Genomic DNA, 22,594 nt, shown 5'->3' with positions numbered 1-22,594 from the left:
CCACCTCCATCCTCTACTTTCTGTGCCTCTGAAGTGCTGCTGTTCCCCGGGCCCTTGCTTCCCTCTGAGCCATGGGGACTCTGGCCTCACACAGGAGCCTGCGTGCAGCTTGCTCTGGAGTCAGGAAGCAAGCTGGGCCTGAGCCCTCACCCTTGGGGGTTTTCTTTTCATAGCCCGAGCTACGCTGGAGATCCTTATCCCTGACTTTGTCAAACAGACCTCTGAGGAAAAGCCCAAAGACAGTGAAGAGCTTGAGGTGAGTGTTGTGATCCTGGCCTGTCTGGAGCTGTGGCTCCAGTGCAGTTCTGCACCCCACCCTCCTCACTAGTGCAGTTTATGCTCAACAGTGTAATCACCCAAGCTCTAGGTGATTTTGTTTCATTCAAATTTCATTAAAAGGGGAAACTAGCTTGTCCTTGTGCAAGCCAGGGGAAAGGTGTTATTTTTGTCAGAGATTTTTGTCCTGTGTCTTGGGATGGATGGTAAAGAATGTGCATAATAAGTGTATTTGGAAGTTTGTCAGCTCTCCTCTGACTGTAGATCCATGGTGAGAATGAAACTTTGAGACCGTCTATAAAAGTTATGTTGTTCTTTGTATGAAGAACTATTTAAAACTACTTACGAACTTTCTTGGGTAAATATGATAAAATGGTTATTTGTAGTAAGGGCTTCTCAAACTCTGAAGAAGGCATTCTTTTTTATAACAGTTTATTTAAACTTTTTTTGTTGTTTTTTGTTTATCTAGAGAGTGCATGAATGAGGGAGGGGCAGAGGGGGGAGGGCAGGCTCTGCTGTCAATGCAGACCCTGATGTGGGACTCGAACTCAAACCATGTGATCATGACCTGAGCCAAGATCAAGAGTTGGATGCTTAACCAACTGAGCCACTCAGAAGCCTTTCTGTAACAGTTTTATTGATATGTAATTTATATACCATGAATTTTGCTCTTTTAAACCATACTGTTGAATGGATTTTTGTATATTCAGTTGTGCTATCATCTCTTGCAATGGTCTAGTCTTAGAATATTTTCATCTCTCTAGAAGGAAACCCAATACCCATTAGCAGTCATTCTTAATTCTTCCTGTCCCTTGCCCCTCAACCCCTAGCAACCACCAATCTTTCTGTCTTGATGGATTTGCTAGTTCTGGACACTTCATACCAATGGAATCATATGACACATGGTGCTTTGTGACTAGCTTCTTTCAATCACTTTGTCTTAGCTATAGGCTTAATCCGATTTGAGGAAGTTTCCTTCTACTCTTGGTTTGCTGGGAGTTTTTTTCAGGAATGGATGTTGGATTTTGTCAGATGTTTTTCCTGCTTGTATTGAAATGATTGTGTCAGGTTTTTGTGTTTTACTTTAGTCATATGGTGGTATATTGCATAGGTTTTTGAATGTTAAACCAGCTGTGGATTTCTGGGATAAATTACACACACACTTGGGTGGTGTATGTAAGTTTGATGTGTTGTTGGATTTTACTATGGTATTTTGTTAAAGATTTTTGCAGCTATATATATAAAAGGTACTCGTCTGTAGTTTTCTTGTGATGTCTGGTGTTGGTGTTGGGGTAATACTGTCTTTATAGAATGAGGTGGAAAGTGTTCCTTTCTCTTCTGTTGTGTGGAATAGCTCGTGAAAGGTTGGTATTAATTTTTTAAACATTTGATAGAATTCACCAGTGAAAATGTCTGAGTCCAGACTTGAATTTGTCTGAGGGTATTTAATTACTAATTCAATCTTTTCACTTGGACCTCTGTTCAGATACCCTCCTCCTTTTTGAGCTGGTTTAGAGACTGGGTTTTTATAAGAATTTTTCATTTTGATCTAGGCTAATTCATTGGCATACATTTATTCCTAGTGTTCCTTTATGATTCATTTTATTTTGGTGAGTTTGTGCTGCTCCTGCCTTCATTCCTGATTTTAGTAGTTGAGTCCGTCTTTTTTTATTTTATTTTTTTATTTTTTTTAATGTTTTATTTATTTCTGAGAGAGAGAGAGACAGCATGAGCAGGGGAGGGTCAGAGAGAGTGGGAGACACAGAATTGGAAACAGGCTTCAGGCTCTGAGCCAGCTGTCAGCACAGAGCCCGATGCGGGGCTCGAACTCACGAACCGTGAGATCATGACCTGAGTCGAAGTCGGACGCTTAACTCACTGAGCCACCCAGGTGCCCCTCTTTTGATCAGTTTAAAGTTTGTCAGTGTTGATCTTTCAAAGATCCAACTTGCGGTTTTGTTGATTTGTTTTTGTTTTTGGGGTTTTTTTGGTCTACAATAGCTTTTTTATTGTCTGATTGTCTGTTTGATTTATTTCTGCTCTAGCCTTTATTTCCTTTCTTCTGCCAACCTTAGGTTTAGTTTGTTTTTTTCTAGTGTCTTCAGATTAAAGTATTGATTGGAGATCTTTTTGTTTGTTTGTTTGTTTATTTATTTTAGAGAGAGAGAGAACACACACAAGTGGGGGAGAGGGGCAGATGAAGAGAGTGTGAGAGTGATTCTTAAGCAGGCTTCACGCTCAGGGCTCAATCCCACAACCCTGGGTTCATGACCTGAGCCAAAATTGAGTCAGACACTCAACTGACTGAGTGCACCACCCTGGTGCCCTGAGATCTTGTTTTTATTTTAGTTTTTAATTTATTTAAGAGAAAATAATTATCACTTACTTAACTTATTTATTTAGAGGAGACAGAGAGAGAGAGAGAGAGAACCATGGGATCATGACCTGAGCTGAAGTCAAGAGGCAGACACTTAACTGACTGAGCCACCCAGGTGCCCCCTGAGATCTTTTTAAATACTAGAACTTATTGGGGCACCTGGGTGGCTTAGTCGGTTAAGCGTCCGACTTTCGCTTAGGTCACGATCTCGCGGTTCGTGGGTTCGGGCCCCACGTCGGGCTCTGTGCTGACAGCCAGCTCAGAGCCTGGAGCCTGTTTCCAATTCTGTGTCTCCCTCTCTCTCTGACCCTCCTCTGCTCACGCTGTCTCTCTCTCCTAGAAATAAATAAAAACACTGAAAAAAAATTTTTAAATACTGGAACTTAGGGCTATAAAATTTTTTCTATGTATTCTCAAAGTGTTTTTCTAATTTCTCTTGTGATTTCTTTCTTGAACCATTGGTATTTTAGGAATGTCTAGTTTCCATCTATTTGTGAATTTCCCAAATTTCCTTTAGCTATTGATCTTTAATTCCCGTGTGGTTCAAAAACATAGTTTGTATGATTTCAATCAATCCTTTTAAATTCATTGAGGTTTGTTTTATAACCTCACATATGATTTGCCCCAGAGAATGTTTTTTATGTGCCCACGAGGTGAGTGTACTATGGAGTGAAGCAGATGCCTGTTAGGTGTAATTGATATATGGTATGATCTCTCTTTGTTGGTCTTCTGTCTAGTTCTTCTATCCATTCTTGAGTGTGGGTATTGGAGTCTTCTACTGTTATTGTTGAATTACATCTCCTTTCAGTTCTGTACATCTTTGCGTCATGTATTATGGGGCTGTTGTTAGGTACACATATGTTGGTGGTATTGTGATGTAATTAGAAATGTGTGTTTGGTCTTTGTTCTTGGTTCCTGGTGCAGAGCTTCTAATGTAATAAAATACATTAATGTTTGTTTTTTGTTCCCAGTTCTTTAAAAAGCTGTAGGTTGATAAAGGTTAATGGAATGCTTTTTGTTATTTATTTTTAAGGCTCCTTTTTTCTTTTTTAAGTTTTTTTTTCCCATTTATTTATTTATTTCTGAGAGGAAGAGAGAGAATCCCATGAAGGGTAGAGAGAATGCGAAAGGGAATTCCACACAGGGATGACAGTGCTGGGGCTTGAGCTTGTTTGAAGCCAGGCTTGAACTCACAAACTGTGGAATGACCTGAGCCTAAGTCAGATGCTTAACTAACTGAGCTACCTAACTACCCCTTAACGGGTCCCTTTCAACCACACCTGAATCCATGTTAATGAAGTAACTCCTGGACCATTCCTTTCGATGGGAGCTGGTTGCCCAGGGAATTTGCCATCTAATTAGAGGGCTGGAACTTTCAGACCCCCACTCCTGGCGGGGGGGGGGGGGGGGGGGGGGGGGGGGGGAGGGAGGCACTGGATATTGAGCTAATTGCCAATGGCCAGTTAGGTAATCAGTTATGCCTGTGTAGCGAAGCCTCCATTAAAAAACTAACTGAAGGGGTTCAGAGAGCTTCTTGGTTGATGAACACATTGACATGCTGTAAAAATGGCATGCTCAGAGAAGGCATGGAAACTCTCTACCCCTTCTTTTATACTTGCCCTATTTATCTTTTGCATTTGGCTCTTCCTAAGTTATATCCTTCTGTAATAAACCAGTGCTCTAGGAAGTAAAGCAGAGGCAGGGTTGGGAACCACCAGTATAGGAGATCAGGCAGAAGCACAGGTGACAACCTGGACTTGAAGTTAGTGTCAAGTGGTGGCAATAGTCTTGTAGGACTGAGCCCTTAACCTGTAGCATCTGCTTTAACTCCTGGCAGTTAGTGTTAGAACAACTCGGTGTGGAAACCCACACAAGTGTTCAAACTAGAAGTTATATTTACTGTTTATAATGGTTATGTCATCTTGATGGATGGACTCTTTGTCGTTATTAAATATTCTCTATCTCTGTTAACAGGTTTAGTCTTAGAGTCAGTTTTGTCTGATATACTCATTCCTACTTCGTAAATTATGCTTTGCATGATATGTCTTTCCATCCTTTTACTTTTAACCAATTTGTGTCTTTGAATCTAAATCGTGTTTCTTATAGACAGCATAAAATTGGGTTTTGTTTCTATCCATTCTGTCAGATCTCTGCCTTTTGATCAGAGGATTTAATCAAAAAAATTTTTTAAGATTTTATTTTTAAGCAATCTCTGCACCTGATGTGGGCTTGAATTTACAAGCTTGAGATCAAAAGTCACATGCCGCACTAACTTAGCCAGTCAGGTAACCCTTTTAAATTCAGTTAATCAACTTTTTTTCTTTTTGGAGGGGGCTTAGTCATTTGAAATGTAGTTACTGAACAGGTAGAGTTGATGTATGCCATTATACTGTTTCCTTTCTGTTTTATGTCTTTTGTTCCTTAGTTCCTTCATACTGCCTCTTAGGTCTTAAATACTTTTTAACATACCACTTTAATTCTCTTGTTTCTTTTACTGTATATTTTTAAGTTATTTTCTCAGTGGTTATTGTAGGGAATTCTAGTGACATCTAAACAAAATAATCTAGTTTGGACTAATGCCCACTAACTTCAGTTGTATACAAAAACTTGTCTCGTGTAGCTCTGTTTACCCTCACTTTTATGCTCATATTGTCACAAGTTATCTCTCTATATGTTGTGTGTCCATAAACAATTTATAATTATTACTTTACATAGTTGTCTTTTTAAATCTTTTTTTTATTGTTTATTTTTGAGAGAGAGACAGAATGCTGGGGGTGAGGGGCAGAAAGACGGAGACACGGGTGCCTGGGTGGCTCAGTCGGTTAAGTGGCCAGCTTCAGCTCAGGTCATGATCTCGTGGTTCATGGGTTCGAGCCCCACATCGGGCTCTGTGCTGACAGCTGGCTCAGAGCCTGGAGCCTCCTTCGAATTCTGTGACTCCTCCTCTCTCTGTCCCTCCCCTGCTCATACTCTGTCACTCAAAAATAAATAAATGTTAAAAAATTTTAAAAAAGGGAGACACAGAATCCAAAGCAGGCTCCAGGCTCTGAGCTGTCAGTACAGAGCTTGACATGGGGCTCAAATTCACAAGCTGTGAGATCATGACCTGAGCCAATATTGGATTCTCAATCAGCTGAACCATCTAGGCGCCCCGTAAGTTGTCCTTCAATTCAGAAAGGAAAACTAAGAGTTAGAATCAATATATGTTTATGTTGTCTTTTATTTTCGTAATTAACTTTATCTTTTGTAATGCCCTCAATTTGTTTATGGTCTATATAGTGTCCTTTTATTTTGGCCTGAAGGTACCTTTTTTTCCCCTTGCTGAAGGCTCTTCAGTATTTCTTGGAGGGCAGTTTTACCAGCAGTGGATTCTCTCATTTTTGTTTATCTGAGAATGTCTTAACGAGTCCCTGTTTTTAAAAAATTTTTTCAATGTTTATTTTTTGAGAGAGAGAAAGTGTGAGTGTCTGAGGGGCAGAGAGAGAGGGAGGCACAGACTCTGAAGCAAGTTCCAGGCTCTCAGGGTTCATGGGTTTGAGATTTCTCATGGTGTCCCACCGGTCTATGGGGCACTTTTTTTTTTTTTTAACATTCCTCAGACTAGATATTTCCGGTTTGCCTGTCTTTAAGTTTTCTGATCTTTCTTCTGACTGTTCAGATCTGCTTTTGACTCCCTTTAGTGAATTTTTTTATAATTTATTTGCCTTAATTGATAGTCTGGTGAGATACTGTTCTTATGCTTTCCTTTAATTCTTTAGATGTGGTTATTTGTTTTAGTTTTTTGAGCATAGTATAGTTGATTTGTCTTCTTTCTTTTTTTTTTTTTTTAACATTTATTTATCTCCAGAGAGAGAGTGCAAGCCTGTGTATGAGCACTTGAGCAGGGGAGGGGCAAAGAGAGAGGGGGAGAATCCCCAGCAGGCTCCAAGCTGTCAGCGCAGCGCCTGATGTGGGGCTAGATCCCATGAACCATGAGATCATGACCTGAGCCAGAACCAAGAGTTGGACCCTTAATTGACAAAGCCACCCAGGTGCCCCTTGTCAGGGATGTCTTGATTACTTTTCTTCATCTTGTATGGCATATACATTTGTGTTTCATTTCATATGTTGTAATTTCTTTTGTTAAACCTGGACATTTTAAATAATGTGGCATCTGTGGATATCAAGATTACCACAGTTAGAGGACAATCTTTTTTTTTTAATGTTTATCGTTTTTGAGAGCAAGAGCACAAGCAGGGGAGGGGCAGAGAGAGAGGTGGAGACATAGAATCTGAAGCAGGCTCCAGGCTCTGAACTGTCAGCACAGAGCCCGATGCGGGACTCAGACCCATGAACTACAAGATCATGCCCTGAACTGAAGTCAGACACTTAACCAACTGAGCCAGCCAGGTGCCCCAAGGACATATTTTTTGCCTCACAGCTTTGGAGGCTGGCTAGACATCTAAAATCATGGTATCAGCAAGGTTGGTTCTTTCTGGGGGCTGGGAGAGAAAGAGCTCTTTCAGGCCTCTCTTCCTTCATTTGGAGATGACTGTTGAAGATAACTGATAACAGGCATTCTCATTCTCCTTGTACTGTGTGTTTGTCTCTGAATCTGTTTATAGGGACAGTAGTCATATTGGATTCGGGCCCACCCTAGTGAGCTCATTTTAACTTGATTATGTCTGTAAGGACCCTATATGCAAAAAAGGTTACATAATGAGTTACTGGAAGTTAGGTTTTCAGCATATCAATATGTGGGTGGACAGAATTCAACCCATAATAGTGACTTTCTTAGACTATTTAGTGAAATCCAAATCAGAGATTGCCTATAAACCAGTAGGTCTCCCAGCCTTTGCCAGGGGGCTCTTTATTCATGTTGGAGTCACCTTTAGTGCTCAGCTTTTACTTCCTTCCCACTTGGCACAGAACTATTGAGTCAAATCAGGGGTTGAGAGATTTGGTCCTTCCAAGGGCTTTCCTGGGCATCCATGTGGCCACATAGATGTCCAGACAAGTTGGAGCTTTTCAAAGCCTCTTAAGGGCATCTCATTCTCTAGCTTTTCCTTTTATGTTTTCTGACCTGCTTCTTGCTTGCCTGCTGGTATCCCAGCCTCTGGCAACTGCAGTATGAAACAGTTGCCACTGATTATTTTTGGCAGATTTCCTTGGGAATTGGGCTGTTTTTGCCGAATGAGCTCTGAGTTGAGTCTCATAAAGGCAAGTTTTACAATGAGCTTTTCTTTTGCAACTCTTTTTTTTTTTTTTTTTTTTTAATTTCTAGGAGAGAGAGAGAGACAGAAACAGTGTGAACAGGGGAGGGTCAGAGAGAGAGGGAGTCACAGACTGAAACAGGCTCCAGGCTCTGAGCTGGCAGTCAGCAGAGAGCCCAACGCGGGGCTCGAACCCACGAAACGCGAGATCATGACCTAAGCGAAAGTCGGACACTTAACCGACTAAGCCACCCAGGCGCCCCTTACAATGAGCTTTTCTGTAGAGCTGCCAGACGGACCAGATAGCAATGGGTCTCTGGTTATGGGGTGTTGGGGAACCAGTCTGCCTTCTTCATTGGCCACAAACATGCTGGTTCCCAAGGCTACCACAGAGCTGGGAAGAGGAGACAGGAATGGGTTAAGTTTTATAAATAAAATGCTACAAAGCTCATTGTTCTTACCAAGATTCAGCCATTTTTTCTTGAATAAATGCTCCCCAGATTGTTGTCTTCAATTTCTAGGATTCTGAAAAAGTTGATTTTGACAGTTTTAGTCAGTGTTCTTGTTGATTCTACGGAGAAGCAACATTTGGAGGTTTTTTTTATTCTGTCACCCTAGAACTGGTTCAGGATACATTTAAAACTTCTTTCAAAAAAAAAAACACAACCTGTCCCCCCAGAAAAACGGGGTGCATCTGGGTGGCTCAGATGGTTAAGTGTCCAAGTTCAGCTCAGATCATGATCATGGTTTGTGAGTTCGAGCCCCACGTTGGGCTCTCTGCTGTCAGTGCAGAGCTCTTTTTGGATCCTCTGTCCTCTCTGCCCCTCCCCGACTCGTATGCATGCACGCTCTCGAAAATAAATAAATTAAAAAAAAAATTAAACATTTTTTTTCCAATCTTTTTAGACTGATACTATTATAAAATATGGTAAAGTGCCCATGGCAGTTTCAGTTGCACTCAGGTGTCTGTTTTTTGTGCTTTATTGTCATAGATGGACCATAGACAGATAGGTCATAGAGCCGACTCCGCAGACAGAATCTCAAAAGGCTAGCTACTCCAGGAAAAATCACATTTTCAACTTTATTTCTCAATAACCCAACTATGGAACAGTCATGTTCAGGGAGGCTTCCAAAGCATGTCGGAGAACTTGTTACCTAGACCTCTACCCACAGCCTGCCAAGGCCCTTAGGATTGGTTGTAGCAGTTGATGATGCAGGGGCTGTATAGGTTGCACGCCACCATTCTCTGATGTGGTGTAGCAGGAACTGAAAGGGGTAGCTGTGGTTCTGGTGCTGGGAGTCAGCGTGGCCTAAGGAGGCAGGGGATGTGCAGCTCCAGCAGCCATTTTGGAAGATGGAACTTTGCTTTGTCACAGGAGCTTATCTGAGCAGCCTCTGCTGTTGACCAGTGGGGTGGGGATGTGTGTCTTACCTGTCCAAGCATGCAGCTCCCACACCCCCTTGCCTGTTGTGGTAAAGTTTAAAGTAACTCAGTGAATCATAGTTGATCTGAGAAGTTTTTGACATGTTGACATAACGGAAAATTCTCCAGGGTAGTACAGCAAGTGTTAGGAATACCTGGTTTCAAGATAATATCCAAGATGGTCTCCATTTAGTGTTGTGGCCTCTAAGATACCAGCATCTTGCTTGGTTGGGTATTAACTGAATGAATAAGCATTTCAGGCCAGTTTTTAATCTGAACGTCTCTGTGTTTGCTGTTGCTTTAGTTCACTTTTGTATTTGGCACCATTGTAGTTCCCTAAGCAGGGACCTCCCAGTTTCATTCTGGCCAGCACAGGGACCCTGCGCATGTTCCGTGGCTCTCCCAGCCTTGGCATGGTATGTGTGTTGCAGAGTGGCCTGTCGCTCCAGTTCCCTGCTCTGTCCCAGCTACTTTTTGCAGTCCCACCACCTGCATGTGGCCTTATACATGGCCGTCTCGTGGAATACACACTTGGAGGGCTGCAAGCTTGCCCCAGACTGTGCTGTCAACCCCGTTGCTACCAACCCCGTTGCTACCTCATGCTTGGTGGTCAGAGGCTGGTGGTTACTTTTTCTCTGTTGGAGTGCATGGTTTTGATACTGATCAGCTGGCAGTATTTGTGCCCAGTTCTTTCGTTTTCCACCTTTCCTCCTGCCCTGCACAATCTGCAAGGTCATTGTGGCTGCAGCCTTGTCTCTGTAGTCTTTTGACATCAGCACCTCTAGGGAGGCATCTGCTGTGACAGAGACTGCAGGTTCCTGGAATTTGTGCCTCAGGTTGTGTTGGATAGTAGTAAGATCCAGGTTCTGGCTGTGTACTCTGGGGCTCTTCTGGAGAGTGAGGGATCTTTGCAGAAATAACATCAGAAAGTAGCCTAAGAAGAGGTTTTCCCAGGTGGATGAGGCTCTGTGTGGGCAGCTTGGAAATCCCAGGTATAAAAGTTCCCTTGTACACACATGGGACTTTTCCATGTTGGTTCTCCAATTCTCTGACACCAGCTACGTGTCTGCAACTTTGCTCAGTTCTCACACTATTTACATGGAATTGGCTCAGTCCCAAAAGACTGCCCACACTTCACATTCCAGCCACAAATGGGGTGCCCAGGCCACCCACATTGACCAGCCAACTACAGAATCGGGGGTTTCCATGACTTCCCTTGGGTTCATTAATTTGCTTGAATTAGAACTTTTTTAGACTTTGCTCTCAGAACTCAGGGAAACCCCCTACATGTACTGGTTTATTATAAAGGACACAAATGGACAGCCAGATGAAGAGGTATTTAATCGTGTTTGGTCTTTCTGGTGACCAGCCCCTTCATGAAGCTATCTAGGGTCTCCACTTGCCCCCCACCACACCTAATTAGCATAAACTCAGGTGTGGTCCAGAGGCACTTTTTTGAATAACAAAAGATACTCCTATTAGGAAAATTTCAGGTTTTAGGAGCTACCTGAACTGGATACAAGGACCAGATAAGTGTCCGATGACCAAAAATGTCCTCATCCTCTGGAGAGGCTTTTTTCAGTTAGAATTTAATTGTATATATGTGTACTTATTTCCCATTTTAAAATGTGTCAGAGAAGAAAGTAGCTTTTCTGTCAGGTTGGAGGTGTTAGAGCAGCACAATCATGACTGATAGGAATTGCTGTCTTGCTCCTGAAAAATTGTGACAGTGTTTCTGTCACATCCTTGTCAGTAACTTGGTGGGTGTGTGGCGGTCCCTTTTACCCATGGTGCCTATGTGAAGGTGTGGCACCAGAGCTTGGGCTGTAGAGGCAGCATGCCAAAGGTGGGCTGGGCAGGCCCTGGTTCTTTGGGAATTCTCCCTATGCACTGCTGTCCTTGAGGTACAGTGGCACAAAGTCTGCGTGCAGTGGTGGCATGGATATAGAATATCCAGAATTCTAGAGCTGCCATGGAAGCGGAAGCTCAGGGCATGGAATGTTTGGTGTTGGCTAAAGAGGCAAACACAGATGAGCAGAACTGGTACTGAGCCTTTTCACAAGTCTTGGGGTGATTTCTTCTCAGTATTTTATAGCTTTTTAGGTAGCTGTGGGTTGTGGTTGGTTCATGCTTATTCTAGAATTTAGGCATTAGTGACCTGTTTTTTGGCATTTTTGATTTTTCCCCCCAAGCTTAAGTTTTAACAGAGAGTTTGGGGCACCTAGGTGGCTCAGTCAGTTAAGGGTCCAGGACTCTCTTGATTTGGCTCAGGTCATGAGATTGAGTCCTGTGTCAGGCTCAACAGTGATAGTGTGGAGCCTGCTTGGGATTCTCTCCCTTTCCCTCCGTCCCTCCCTTGATCGTGTGTGTTCGCACTCGCTCACTTTCTCAAAAAATTAAAAAAAAATTATAGAGCGTTAAATGTACTTTGGGCACACTTCTGTGAATTTTGAAACATGCATAGTTCTGTCTTGTAACCAACAGCACAATCAAGACAGAACATTTCCAATGTTCTCTCCCTCCCAGTTTTCTTGAACTACCCCTTTGCAGTCAAAACTTTCTTTTTACCCTGGTAGGCACTGAACTATCTCTGTAGGTTAGCCAGTTCCCAGATGTCTTATCAGTGGAGTCACAGGGGAGGTAGCCTTAGCACCAGGCTTCAACTCAGTGATGCACTTGGGATTCATCTGTGTTGGTGCTGATGTCGGTGATTGGGTAATTTTTGCTGCTGAGTGTACCCACTGCATGGCAGTGCTGAGTTTGTTCTTCTCCCTTGAGGGGTGTTGAGTGCGTTTCCAGTTTTGGACGATTAGCATTTGGCTGCTGTGAGGCTGTCCAGGTTTCCACGTGAGTGTAGATAAGCAGCACCCAAGATGGCCTTGTTGGGCCTTATGGTGGGTGTATGTTCAACTGGGTTCCTTTGCATGTCTGTCAGGAGCCAGATGAGCGTGTGTGTGTGGGTCTCTCTCTGCTCTCTGTTCCGTCTCCTTGATCTGTGTGACCTTTCACCAGTGTCTTCCCTTCTTGATGACATGAATTCTTGGAATCAGTGCTAACCCTCCAACTTTGTTCTTTTTCAAAAGCACTTTTTGGTTACTCTATCGCCTTTTCCCTTCCACATAGAAATAGTACATCAGAGGGGAGCCTGGGTGGCTTAGTCGGTTAAGCGTCCGACTTTCGCTTAGGTCATGATCTCGCGGTTCGTGGGTTTGAGCTCCGCGTCGGGCTCTGTGCTGACTGCCAGCTCAGAGCCTGGAGGCTGTTTCAGTCTGTGACTCCCTCCCTCTCTGACCCTCCCCTGCTCATGCTGTCTCTCTCTCTCTCTCCTAGAAAAAAAAAAAATAGTACGTCAGTACAAAAAGTTCTGTTGAGATTTTGATTGGAATTGTGTTACATCTGTAGATAAATTTGGAGAGAATAGACTTCCTAACAGCATTGAGTTTTTCACTTCACAAAAGACCCAGTATATTTCCCCATTTATTGAAGTCTTCTTTGATGTCTTTTATTAGTGTTTGGTCCTTTTCAGTGTGCAGGTCTTGTACATGTTTTATTAGATTTGGACTTAAGTATTTCATTTGTGTTTTGGAGCTGTTGTGAATAGCACTTTAGTTTCAGTTCTGACTGTTGATTGCTAGTGTACAGAGATCTCATTTACTGTCTATATATTGATTATATGTCTTGTGGCTTTGCTGAATTGCTTTATTAGTTCCAGTAGGTTTTTTTGTAGATTTCTTTGGGATTTCTGTGTACAGACCATGTTGACTGTGATTAAAGATGGTTGGATTTCTTCTTTGCCAATCTAGATGCCTTTTATTTCTTTTTGCTGCCTTACTGCTCTGGCTAGGAGCTCCATTACAAGTTGAGTAGCAGTTGGGAGAGTGGGCATCCTTGTCTTGTTCCTGATCTTGAGGGAAAGCATCCAATCTCTGACCACTGAGTATGTTAGGTGTCAGTTTTTGTTGATGCCCTCTATCAGGTTGAGGAAGGCTTCTTCTGTTCCTGGTTTGTTGAGTATTTTTATCATGAAAGGATGTTGTATTTTGTCAGATACCTTTCCTATATCAATTAATATGATAGACTTATTTCTCTTTAATTTGTTGATAATAGTGTATTATGTTGATTGATTTTTTTTTTTTTTTAATGCATTCCTGGGGTAAGTCTTTCTTGGGCACAGCATAGATTTGCTTTTATTTGTTAATGGTTATGAACTGGTATATGAATCCTCCATGTAGGATTTTTACACCTGTGTTTGTGAGGATTATTTGTAGTTTTCTCTTTGGGTTAATAACAGGGTGCTGCTAACATAAAATGAATTTGCAGTTGTCCCTCCTCTTGTGGTTTTTTGGAAAGATTGTCTAGAATTGGTATCTTTTTTTTTTTTCTTAAATATTTGACAGTTGTCACCAATGAAACCATCTGAATGTGGAGTTTTCTTTGCAGGAACCTTTTAACTACAAATTCAATGTCTTGAATAGGGCAGTTTGGGTAATTTGTGCTTTTCAAGGAATTAGTCCATTTTATTTAAATTGTTGAATTTATGGGAGCTGGTCTGTCTGTGGTGCTCCCTCATGGTCTTTCAGTATCTTTTGGGCACCAGTGATCCAAACTTCTTCTGTACTATTGTCATTGAGTTACTTCTGCCCTTTGTACTACAGTCTCTGCATGATCCTTGAAGGTTAACCTGCAGCATGTGGCTGTGGCTCTTGGTGCAGGTAATTGTGATAGGGGCCTTTGCCAGCAGCTGTTGGATGTCTTTGGGCTTCTTAGAGTGTGTTCTTCGGCCATGTGTATGTCTGCCTCAGCTCTGTGATGGAGGATCCTGGGTGTACAGGTGGGTTTGCTCAGTCTACACAGCCCAGGTGCTGACTGCTGGTTAGAGACTGGGTTCTCAAAAAGCTGAGATGAGAGAGCCAGCCACCACGGGTGGGTCAGCCGTCCAGCTAGCCTCTGACGATGGGTTCAGGGCCTGACATCTTGGTGAATAACTTTGCTTGGAAACTGATCCATGCTGATACGGATGCTTCTTGTGGGGACCTGTTGGAAGACTGTAGCCAAATGAAAGCAGGGAGATTTCTAGCTCACCAGAATCAGCAGTTCCCTTCAGAAATGGTACCTTTCCTCGACTCAGTCACAGCAAGTCCACTGGGAGAGAAACCTCTGCCTCCCTGACCAGAATAGTGTTCATATAAGTGTTGTGTTCTTCTTATAAGAAGAGGGAGGGAGGTGGAGAGAAGGCCTGGTGGAGTTGGGAGTGACGCCAAGGAAAGCTTGGGGCTGCCCAAACCTGGGAAAGTCCAGGAAGGATCTCAAGAGAGGTTTCAAAGGGAATATGGCCTGCTAACATTTTGCTTTGGGATTTCTGGCCTCCAGAATTGTGAGAAAATAAATAAGCCACCTACTTGCTGGTCCCTTGTCATGGCAACCCCAGAAGCCCAGCAGTCCCCACCAGGAAGGTGGGCTGTGCTGTCAGCGAGGCCACATCCTCTGTTCACCAGGGGTGGCTCAGCAGAGGCCCAAGGCTGGTTATGGTCAACGCTGCCTCCTGGCTGCTGCCTGCGTCTGTTGTGCAGAACTTTTTTTTCCTCCTGAACTGCTTAAGTGGCTTCCCATTAACTCTTAGTTGTTCTTTTCTCTGGACATATCAGTTGGTCTCAGAGCCAGGACAAGATGACTCTGTGTTTGAAATAGGAGCCAGGCCAGGCTCTTAATGGCCTTTTTTAAAGGAGCTTGGCCTTTTTAGAGTGCATCTCTTCTCTAATCTCACTTATGATGATCTTCGGAAATTTCTCCAAAGATTGTCTGTCTTTAGATTTCTGACTAATTGATCAGACTCAGATTCAGAAAAGGCTGCCCGGCAGCACCAGGCTCTGCCACCCCGTCACAGCATATTCCAGCCTAACACAGCACTGCTTGTCCTGTCCTGGACAGTGAGGTGGGGCTGCAATGTGCTCTTCAAGGGCAGTAAAGACGACAGGAAGCTTCTGGGGGAAGCAGATAATATGGGGAGCAGCTCCGCGAGGTCAGCAGGCTTGGTCCAGCACTTAGGAGTGGCTGCTTTGTTTTGTAGTATTTTAACCACATCAGTATCGAGGATTCACGGGTCTACGAGCTGACCAGCAAGGCCGGACTGTTGTCTCCCTATCAGATCCTTCACGAGTGCCTTAAAAGGTAGGGCGGGTGCTTCCCCTTCTGAATATGGTTGTGTGGGGGCTTCTCTCTTGGTGCCCAGTGTCTACCAGCTATTCATCCTGCTTCAAGAGGTGATGCTAAAGGCCAAGCCATTGCATATATCCCCTGTGTGCACAGAAGCCCCTGTACCTGCTGGTCAGTCAAAGCCTGTGAGATTGGATCAGGTATACACCAAGAATCCCCTCCTTTTCATCTGAGAAGCGCGGTTTGGGGCAAGGGTTGGCATTGTCTTCAGTGAGCCTTTAAAGACGTTCCTGAAGATGTCATTTCTTCATTCTCAGCCGATGTCACCGGTTGTCTATGTTTTTTCTTTAAGAAACCATGGAATGGGTGATACGTCCATCAAGTTTGAAGTGGTTCCTGGTAAAAACCAGAAGAGTGAATACGTCATGGCATGTGGCAAACACACAGTGCGCGGCTGGTGTAAGGACTGCCTCCACTCCTTCCTGTCACCCCACTGCAATTTCCCTTGACCACTGGGGAGGTGGCACACTGCCATGTGGCCTGTCTGGGAGCCCTGAGCCTCCATGGCTTGGTCTCAGGCCACTGCCCTGGCATCACTCCTGAGCTCCTGTCTTGTGTGCTGACCACCCACAGTCCCCCTTGTCCATCAGCATCTCTTCCTATTGACCTCCGTCCAAAAGCCAGTCAGTCTGGGGTGGGACTGTGGTAGTCCTGGCTACCATCCCTGTCCTCCTTGTTCCTGGGCTTGGGCTGGTCAATTTGGCTAGGCCATGTTGCTGCCACTAGTGCCCCTTCTGGCCGTGGTCCCCGTGGCAGTAGGAGTATGTCCTAGAATGACAGCAGAGCCCTTGCCCTGCCATACTCTGTGTCCCTGTCCTAGGTGATGTGCCTTCCCCATTTCCAGTCTTTGTCTACACCACTTGCACTATTTACTGAATTTGGTTTTTTAAATAACCCCATTTTATTTTATCTTATATTTTATTTTATATTTTAATGTTTATTTTTTGAGAGTGTGCATGTATGGGTGGGGCAGGGGCAGAGAAAGGGAGACAGAGAATCCCAAGCAGGCTTTGCTCCATTAGTGCAGAGAACGACATGGGGCTCAAACTCACACACCGTGAGATCATGACCTGAGCTGAAATCAAGAGTCAATTGCTTAATTGACTGAGCCACCCAGGCACCCCTAAAGTAACCACTTTTTAAAACAACTTTATTTTAAAAGAAAACTTCATATGACTGCTGTAAACACAAAACCATTGCTATATAAATTAAAAGTAACATGCAAATTGGCCCTGAGAAAATCACAGAACAGTTCTCAGACTTGAGTGTTCCCTGTGATCCAGCAGATATTAGTCCTCACTGAGCCACCTTCTGGAGCAGGCTGGTGTGGGGTAGAAGGGATGCTGGCACCATTGATCTCCCTGTGTGGGAAATGTGGCCAGTCTTGGTTTGCCTGGCCATAGGTATCTCCTGGCACTCACTGTTCTCCAGACCCACTCTGCTCCCTGGCCCTGTCTTCCCTCTGCATACATAGAAATTCCTCTTCCAAAGTTCATACACCCTCAGGAAACTGCTCTGGACTTTCTGGCAGAGCCCTCCTCCCCTGTGGCTGCCCACAAGGAGCCTTGGGGCATGTGCTTCATGATGCTCGTTGTTGCTTGTCTGTATCTCTGGAAGTATAGGGTGTCGTGGGAGGGAGGCCTTGAAAGTTATGACCTACTGTGATTTTCTGAAGTCTTTGAGGGGGCTGTTCTGCTAAGTGGGGCTAGGGTGCATCCTGGTCTCAGCTTTGTGAGACTCCAGTGCCCAGTGAGGTGGCAGAAGACATCTGTACCCCTTCTTGTAGAACATGCCCTTAGCTGGGTGAGGGAATAGCAGATGTGTCTCCTGTCTAGGCAAGGTGACCATGTTGACAGCTGGATGTTCTAGTGACTCCCTCTCCACGTTTCCTCTTCCTTCCTCACAGGTAAGAATAAGAGAGTTGGAAAACAGTTAGCCTCTCAGAAAATCCTTCAGCTGTTGCACCCACATGTCAAGAACTGGGGGTCTTTACTACGCATGTATGGTCGTGAAAGCAGCAAGATGGTCAAACAGGTAACCAGGCTCCTCCCCAGGACCTAGGGCAGCCTCTGTGCTTTTCATCCTCCCTCCACCCTGGCACACCTGTTTGAGGTCTTGCTGTCACCGGGGACAATGTTGGGGCAGCTCTGCTCTTGTTCAAGGCTGCTTCTCAGCTTTCCACCGCCATCTCTTCCTATTGACCGCCGTCCAAAAGCCAGTCAGTCTGGGGTGGGACTGTGGTATTCCTGGCTACCATCCCTGTCCTCCTTGTTCCTGGGCTTGGGCTGGTCATTTTGGCTAGGCCATGTTGCTGCCACTAGTGCCCCTTCTAGTGCCATGTCTGTGGCCTTGAGGGGGTGGGAAGTGGTCATTCAGGCTGTGTCCCCCTTCCTGAGAAGCCTGGGCCTGGCTCTGGCTATGTGGGGTGAGCCTGCCCAGCAGGAGGTGCAGGTGGTAAATGCTTCCAGCCCCATTGGAGAGGAAGCTTCTGAGCTGAGACCTTGCTGTCTCCCCTCCCCCCACCCCGGGGCTGCAAGCCCTTGGTTTAATTTGAGGACCCCTAGAAGCTTAAGGCATAGTAAGAGATGCAGGGCACCTCTTCCTGGCTTATGAACACCTGTTTCTTAACTAAACACCTGTATGTGTCATCTGTTTAGTTTCTGCTGTTTTGCTGAGATCTCGAGATTTAAACCAATGCCCTTAGGTTTGTGTGCTTTGTGAGGGTGGAGGGAAGTCCTGGGAGGTGTTTATGTTATTTTCCCCTGATGTTTCCAGAAATAGTCTGGCTTACCTGCACCCCAGTGAGGGAGGGGTGGCCATGTGGCATTTAAGGAGGTCACATTGGGCCCCAAGGGTGCTTAGAGAGGAACCTCCAGGTTTGTGTTGCTGAGAAAACTCCAATGACTGCAGATGAGGTTGATTTCTGCCTTTATGTGCCTTTACTTTGTGCTGTATCCTGTTTGGGCTAAGACTGAGAGAAAGCCTGCTTTGGCCGGTGAATGAGAACTCTCCGTAAGTTGGAGGATGAGGGTCCAGTCTAGGCATAGCCTCAGCCTGCGTCTTTTGGAGGACACATGGAGTCTGACACTTCAAGGCACGGCAGGCGTCCTCAGAGATGGGCTCTTCAGACAGGACGGGCCTCAGGACAGCTTGATCCTGTTCTTAAAGTTGGAGGGCTTGCAGATAAGCCAAGAGCTCAGTGTCTAGGGCTGATGGGCTGCCAGCTGGGCCCCAGTGCCAGGGTTTATCCCAATGAGCAACATACTGTCCTTGCTGGCTGAGGCCGTATTCTGGTGGTTCCATTCTGAGAGTCTGGGCAGTGCTAGTGCCCAGCCAATGGCAGGAGTGAGGGCAGCTGGGTGCCAGGATGCCTTTGCTCCACAAAGGGAAGAGGCTGTGGCTTCTGCCTGCTCAGGGTGAGGCAGAAGTAGGGGTGGTATGGTCAGAAAGTGAGCTGGGTAGCCGTGGACTGACTGCATTCTCTGTGGCTGGGTCAGCCTGCCAGGTGTGGGTTGAGGGTGGGGCAGCTGGTATAGAGTCATGCAGTTCTGGCTGCTGGCTGTGGTATGTCTGTAGGGCCTGCCCCAGGCAGTCCTGAGAGCAAGGTGCTGTGCTCCCCAGGAGACCTCGGACAAAAGTGTGATTGAGCTGCAGCAGTATGCCAAGAAGAACAAGCCAAACCTGCACATCCTGAGCAAGCTACAGGAGGAGATGAAGAGGCTGGCCGAGGAGAGGGTGAGTGTGCTGGCCTTGCCAGCACCAAAGGCTCCTCCTCACTTTCATCCTCTTGCCCTCAAGGGAGGGGAAGGGGCACCTAGCAGGGCCACACTGGGCAGCTGTGGGAGGGAAGTCAGCCTCAACACTTCCAGAGTAGATGTGCTTTTCCTTGCATTTCAGCATTCATGACATTTGCATCAGATCAATTCATTTTTTTTAGTTACATTATAGTACTCTTAGCCCTGGCCTGTGGTTTTGAAGGACCCGGCTTCTGGGTGTTTCCACTCAGTACCAGCTGTTTGAAGGCAGGGGTGTTAACACTGGCCAGGCCTCCCATACTCAGGATCTCATGAGAGACAGATTGCCATCTTGGACCTCTTCTTCCTCGGGTCCTTGGCATTTCTGTGAAGGAGGAGCATGGTTTATAGAACATTGAACCTGGGTAACGCTCAGTCCTGGTGAAGCTTCCTAAAACAACTTACCTGAGGGGCTTCTAAGCTAGGACTTTGTGAAGCCCCCTGGGGTGGGCCGGAGGGCGCAGTGGAAGTCTGTTGTCTGTCTGGTCTTTCTGGCCTAGGAGATGCCTCACACTCCTGCCAAGTTGGGGTGGGGGGAGAGAACCGCCCATGTGGCTTGTCCCTGGGGGCTGTAGCTTCTTTGGCGCTTCACTTCTGGGTGTGTGTTCTGATTCCCAGGGAAGCACCAGCACAGAGCTCTCTGAGATGGCCTCCAGGGAGACGCAGCCAGCCCCTTATCTGGTCCACTCCTCAGGCCTTCCCTTCTTCCCATGTGGTACCGCAGAGCAGTGGTGCTCTCCTACACCAGAGGCTACATGGCACCTGTGTGCTGAGCTCACCACCTCACCTATCCACCCCGCCTCAGGAGCTTCTTGGCTGAAGTTGGGCTTGGTCACATGTTCCCACTTTGTTGGCATCCCTGACCTTTGTTGTTCTTTCAGGAGGAGACGCGAAAGAAACCCAAGATGTCCATTATGGCATCTGCCCAGCCTGGTGGCGAGCCCCTGTGCACTGTGGACGTGTGAGGGAGGCAGCAGGGTCAGGTGCGGGGACTGCCAGCTCTGCTGCCAGGGAGACCCCGCGCCACTTACTCTGCAGCTTTTGGCCTCCGATCTGAGTTCCTCCCCTGCGGCCAAGCATCTGCAGCCAGGGCCAGAGGGGTGGGGCTCTGATACATGGGGACAGCAGGGCCACGCAGCTCTTCCTTGGGGGCCACCCACAGGTCTGAGTGGGCGTGTTCAAGGATGGACTCGGCTTGTCCACACAGGTGGAAGCCAAGAGCTTAACAAACAGTAAGTAGCTGTGGATAACCTCTGCATATGTGGACTTGCTGCAGACTGAAGGTTTTCATGAGTGTCAGTCCGTAACATGCACTGACAAATGTCAGATAAAATGAGAACGTGGTGGCGAAGTTCTGTGGCACCCTGTGCCCAGGGCTCCTGCAGGCCACTGCAGGGACCTGGTCAGAAGGTGCACGCTGGCACCCCCATCCCCTTCCCTGCCTCTTGTGTTTTCCATTTTTCTCTGAAAAGGTTGTAGCAGGAAGGAGTATTTCAGACGTTTTTGGTTTAAAATAAACACAATTTTAGAATCAGAACTATTTTTCAGAGATTATAGGCAAACCCTCAAGGTGATTATTTTCCATCCTTGAAATGCATTGCCAGTGTATGAAGTCTGCCAGTCTCTGCCCGGCTTGTTGCCCTGGTCCTGGGTTGGCGTGCAGTCCATTTTTCTGATTAAGTCTTAATGTCCTAGAAACACGCCTTCTTAGACACCGAGGCCCCTCACCTTCACTGGCCTCTGGCAACTTTTTACTAATGATTTTTGCACAGTCCAAGTCCATCTGTTCACCCATCAATTTTTAAAGCTTTTATGAAATTTTAGCATTTGGAAAGAAACTTTTACAGTGAGAGTAGAAGGTAGATTTGGAGTCACGTAGCAGATATAAACAAGTTAATGCATTTTAGCACGAGGATTTTAAAAGAGGAAATAAGGACCCTCAGTGCAATCCATCTGTGATCACAAAGTGGCGCTCCTCTCCAGAGCTGGCACAAGCACATGGAGGGTAGCTGTCTTCCCTGTGATGATGGCTTCACTGGATTTGAAGGGCAGCTGTCCTGTGCAGCCAGGGCTGGTGGCCAGCCTGTTCCTTTGACCAGCAGTCTGTGTTCTCCAAGTGGCTCCTGTGGACCAGTGCAGGGATAGGGGTGTCCCTGCCCTGAGCCCCAGAGGGTGTAGTTGTGCTTGGGGCCCTGGGTTGTCACACACATGGTAGTGGTAGTCAACAATTGGTTTCCTGTCCCCAGGACCTGTTCAGGGTGCCATGTGCTCCTGGTGCACTATCAACTGCAGGAGCCCAGTGCTGGATTGCATTGTCATATTCCACGGGTGTGCCTCTTCTCCATCATGTCCCCCGTGGTTGGTGTTGATGGCATTTACTTTCAGGAAGACAGAATGTTGGGTCTTGTGTGCCACCCACAGTGTATCCCTCCCTTATCACCTATGTGACTGAGGTTGGCTTCTGTGTTGACCTTTATAAACAAAACCCTCAAATCAAGTTGCTGTAATTAGACACTTGCTTCTGTCTTGCCTCCTGTCTGCAGCTGTGAATAATCATTTGACTGTGACTGCTCTCAGAACAGCCAGATGCACCATTGTGAACCAAAGCTTTGTGCACACGTTACTAGAGGCAGCGAGCTTTGCTGCAGCCTCCCTGTGTCCTTCCTCTGTCCCTCTTGTGTGGGTGCGAGTGTTGTGTGCACAGCCATGCTGTGGGGGCAGAGGGCATGGGGGGCCTGTACTGATGCCACCTCCACATGGCCACTGCCTGTCTTGTACCTTCCAGGTGGTGGCTAAGCTGTGGCTTTAAGGGTGAGCCTTGATTGTCTGAACGCATAAAGCAAAACTGTCCCAAAAGGGAATGACTGGTGTTTGTTTCTTCTAACCGTGTGAGACTACGGGGCTTTGTGGACCTTCAGCTGGCCAGTACCTCCCCCTTCAGCTTGCCCCACAGGACTGAGGCATTTGCTTGGGCACACTCCTGCAACATCTGAGCAGAGTCCCAGCCTGGCCTTTGGTCATTACAGAAGTGGTCTCCCTTCAGGGCTCAGGGCCAGATTAGGGATGGAACCCCCCCTCAGGGGGTACAGGAATAGTGGGGCAGCCTGCTGGGCTGACCTGCAGTATAGATAGGCCAGACCCCCTGCCATGTCTCCTCCACTCTACGTGCAGAATTGGCCCTGAGCCATGAGCTCCATTTCTGCTTCTCTTAGGGTTAAGCATGAGCCCTGGCAGTGTTAGCACACTCTTCTGACTTCCAGCCATGTGGGAGGGCTGGCAGCATGCTAGTGGGAGCTGGGGACTCAGGCTTAGTCTTGGC

General features: G+C 46.0%; 1 protein-coding gene across 2 annotated transcripts in view; it reads left to right on the top strand.

Moving 5' to 3' along the window:
• DGCR8 (DGCR8 microprocessor complex subunit) overlaps positions 1 to 22,131 on the top strand; it is a 36,154-nt gene extending 14,023 nt beyond the window's left edge. For both annotated transcript variants that reach the window (XM_039242885.1, XM_039242884.1), the window contains 6 exons: positions 174 to 256; positions 15,336 to 15,436; positions 15,774 to 15,880; positions 17,388 to 17,515; positions 19,103 to 19,216; positions 20,157 to 22,131. In XM_039242885.1, coding sequence (XP_039098816.1) covers positions 174 to 256; positions 15,336 to 15,436; positions 15,774 to 15,880; positions 17,388 to 17,515; positions 19,103 to 19,216; positions 20,157 to 20,240 — 617 coding nt within the window. In that variant the 3' untranslated portion in view covers positions 20,241 to 22,131. The remainder of the gene's footprint in view (positions 1 to 173; positions 257 to 15,335; positions 15,437 to 15,773; positions 15,881 to 17,387; positions 17,516 to 19,102; positions 19,217 to 20,156) is intronic.
• Positions 22,132 to 22,594: the final 463 nt, after the last annotated feature.

The sequence above is a fragment of the Hyaena hyaena genome, unplaced genomic scaffold (assembly GCF_003009895.1).
Source record: "Hyaena hyaena isolate Hyena2069 unplaced genomic scaffold, ASM300989v1 scaffold_219, whole genome shotgun sequence".
NCBI lineage: Eukaryota > Metazoa > Chordata > Mammalia > Carnivora > Hyaenidae > Hyaena > Hyaena hyaena.
This window is presented reverse-complemented; position numbering and strand designations above follow the sequence as displayed.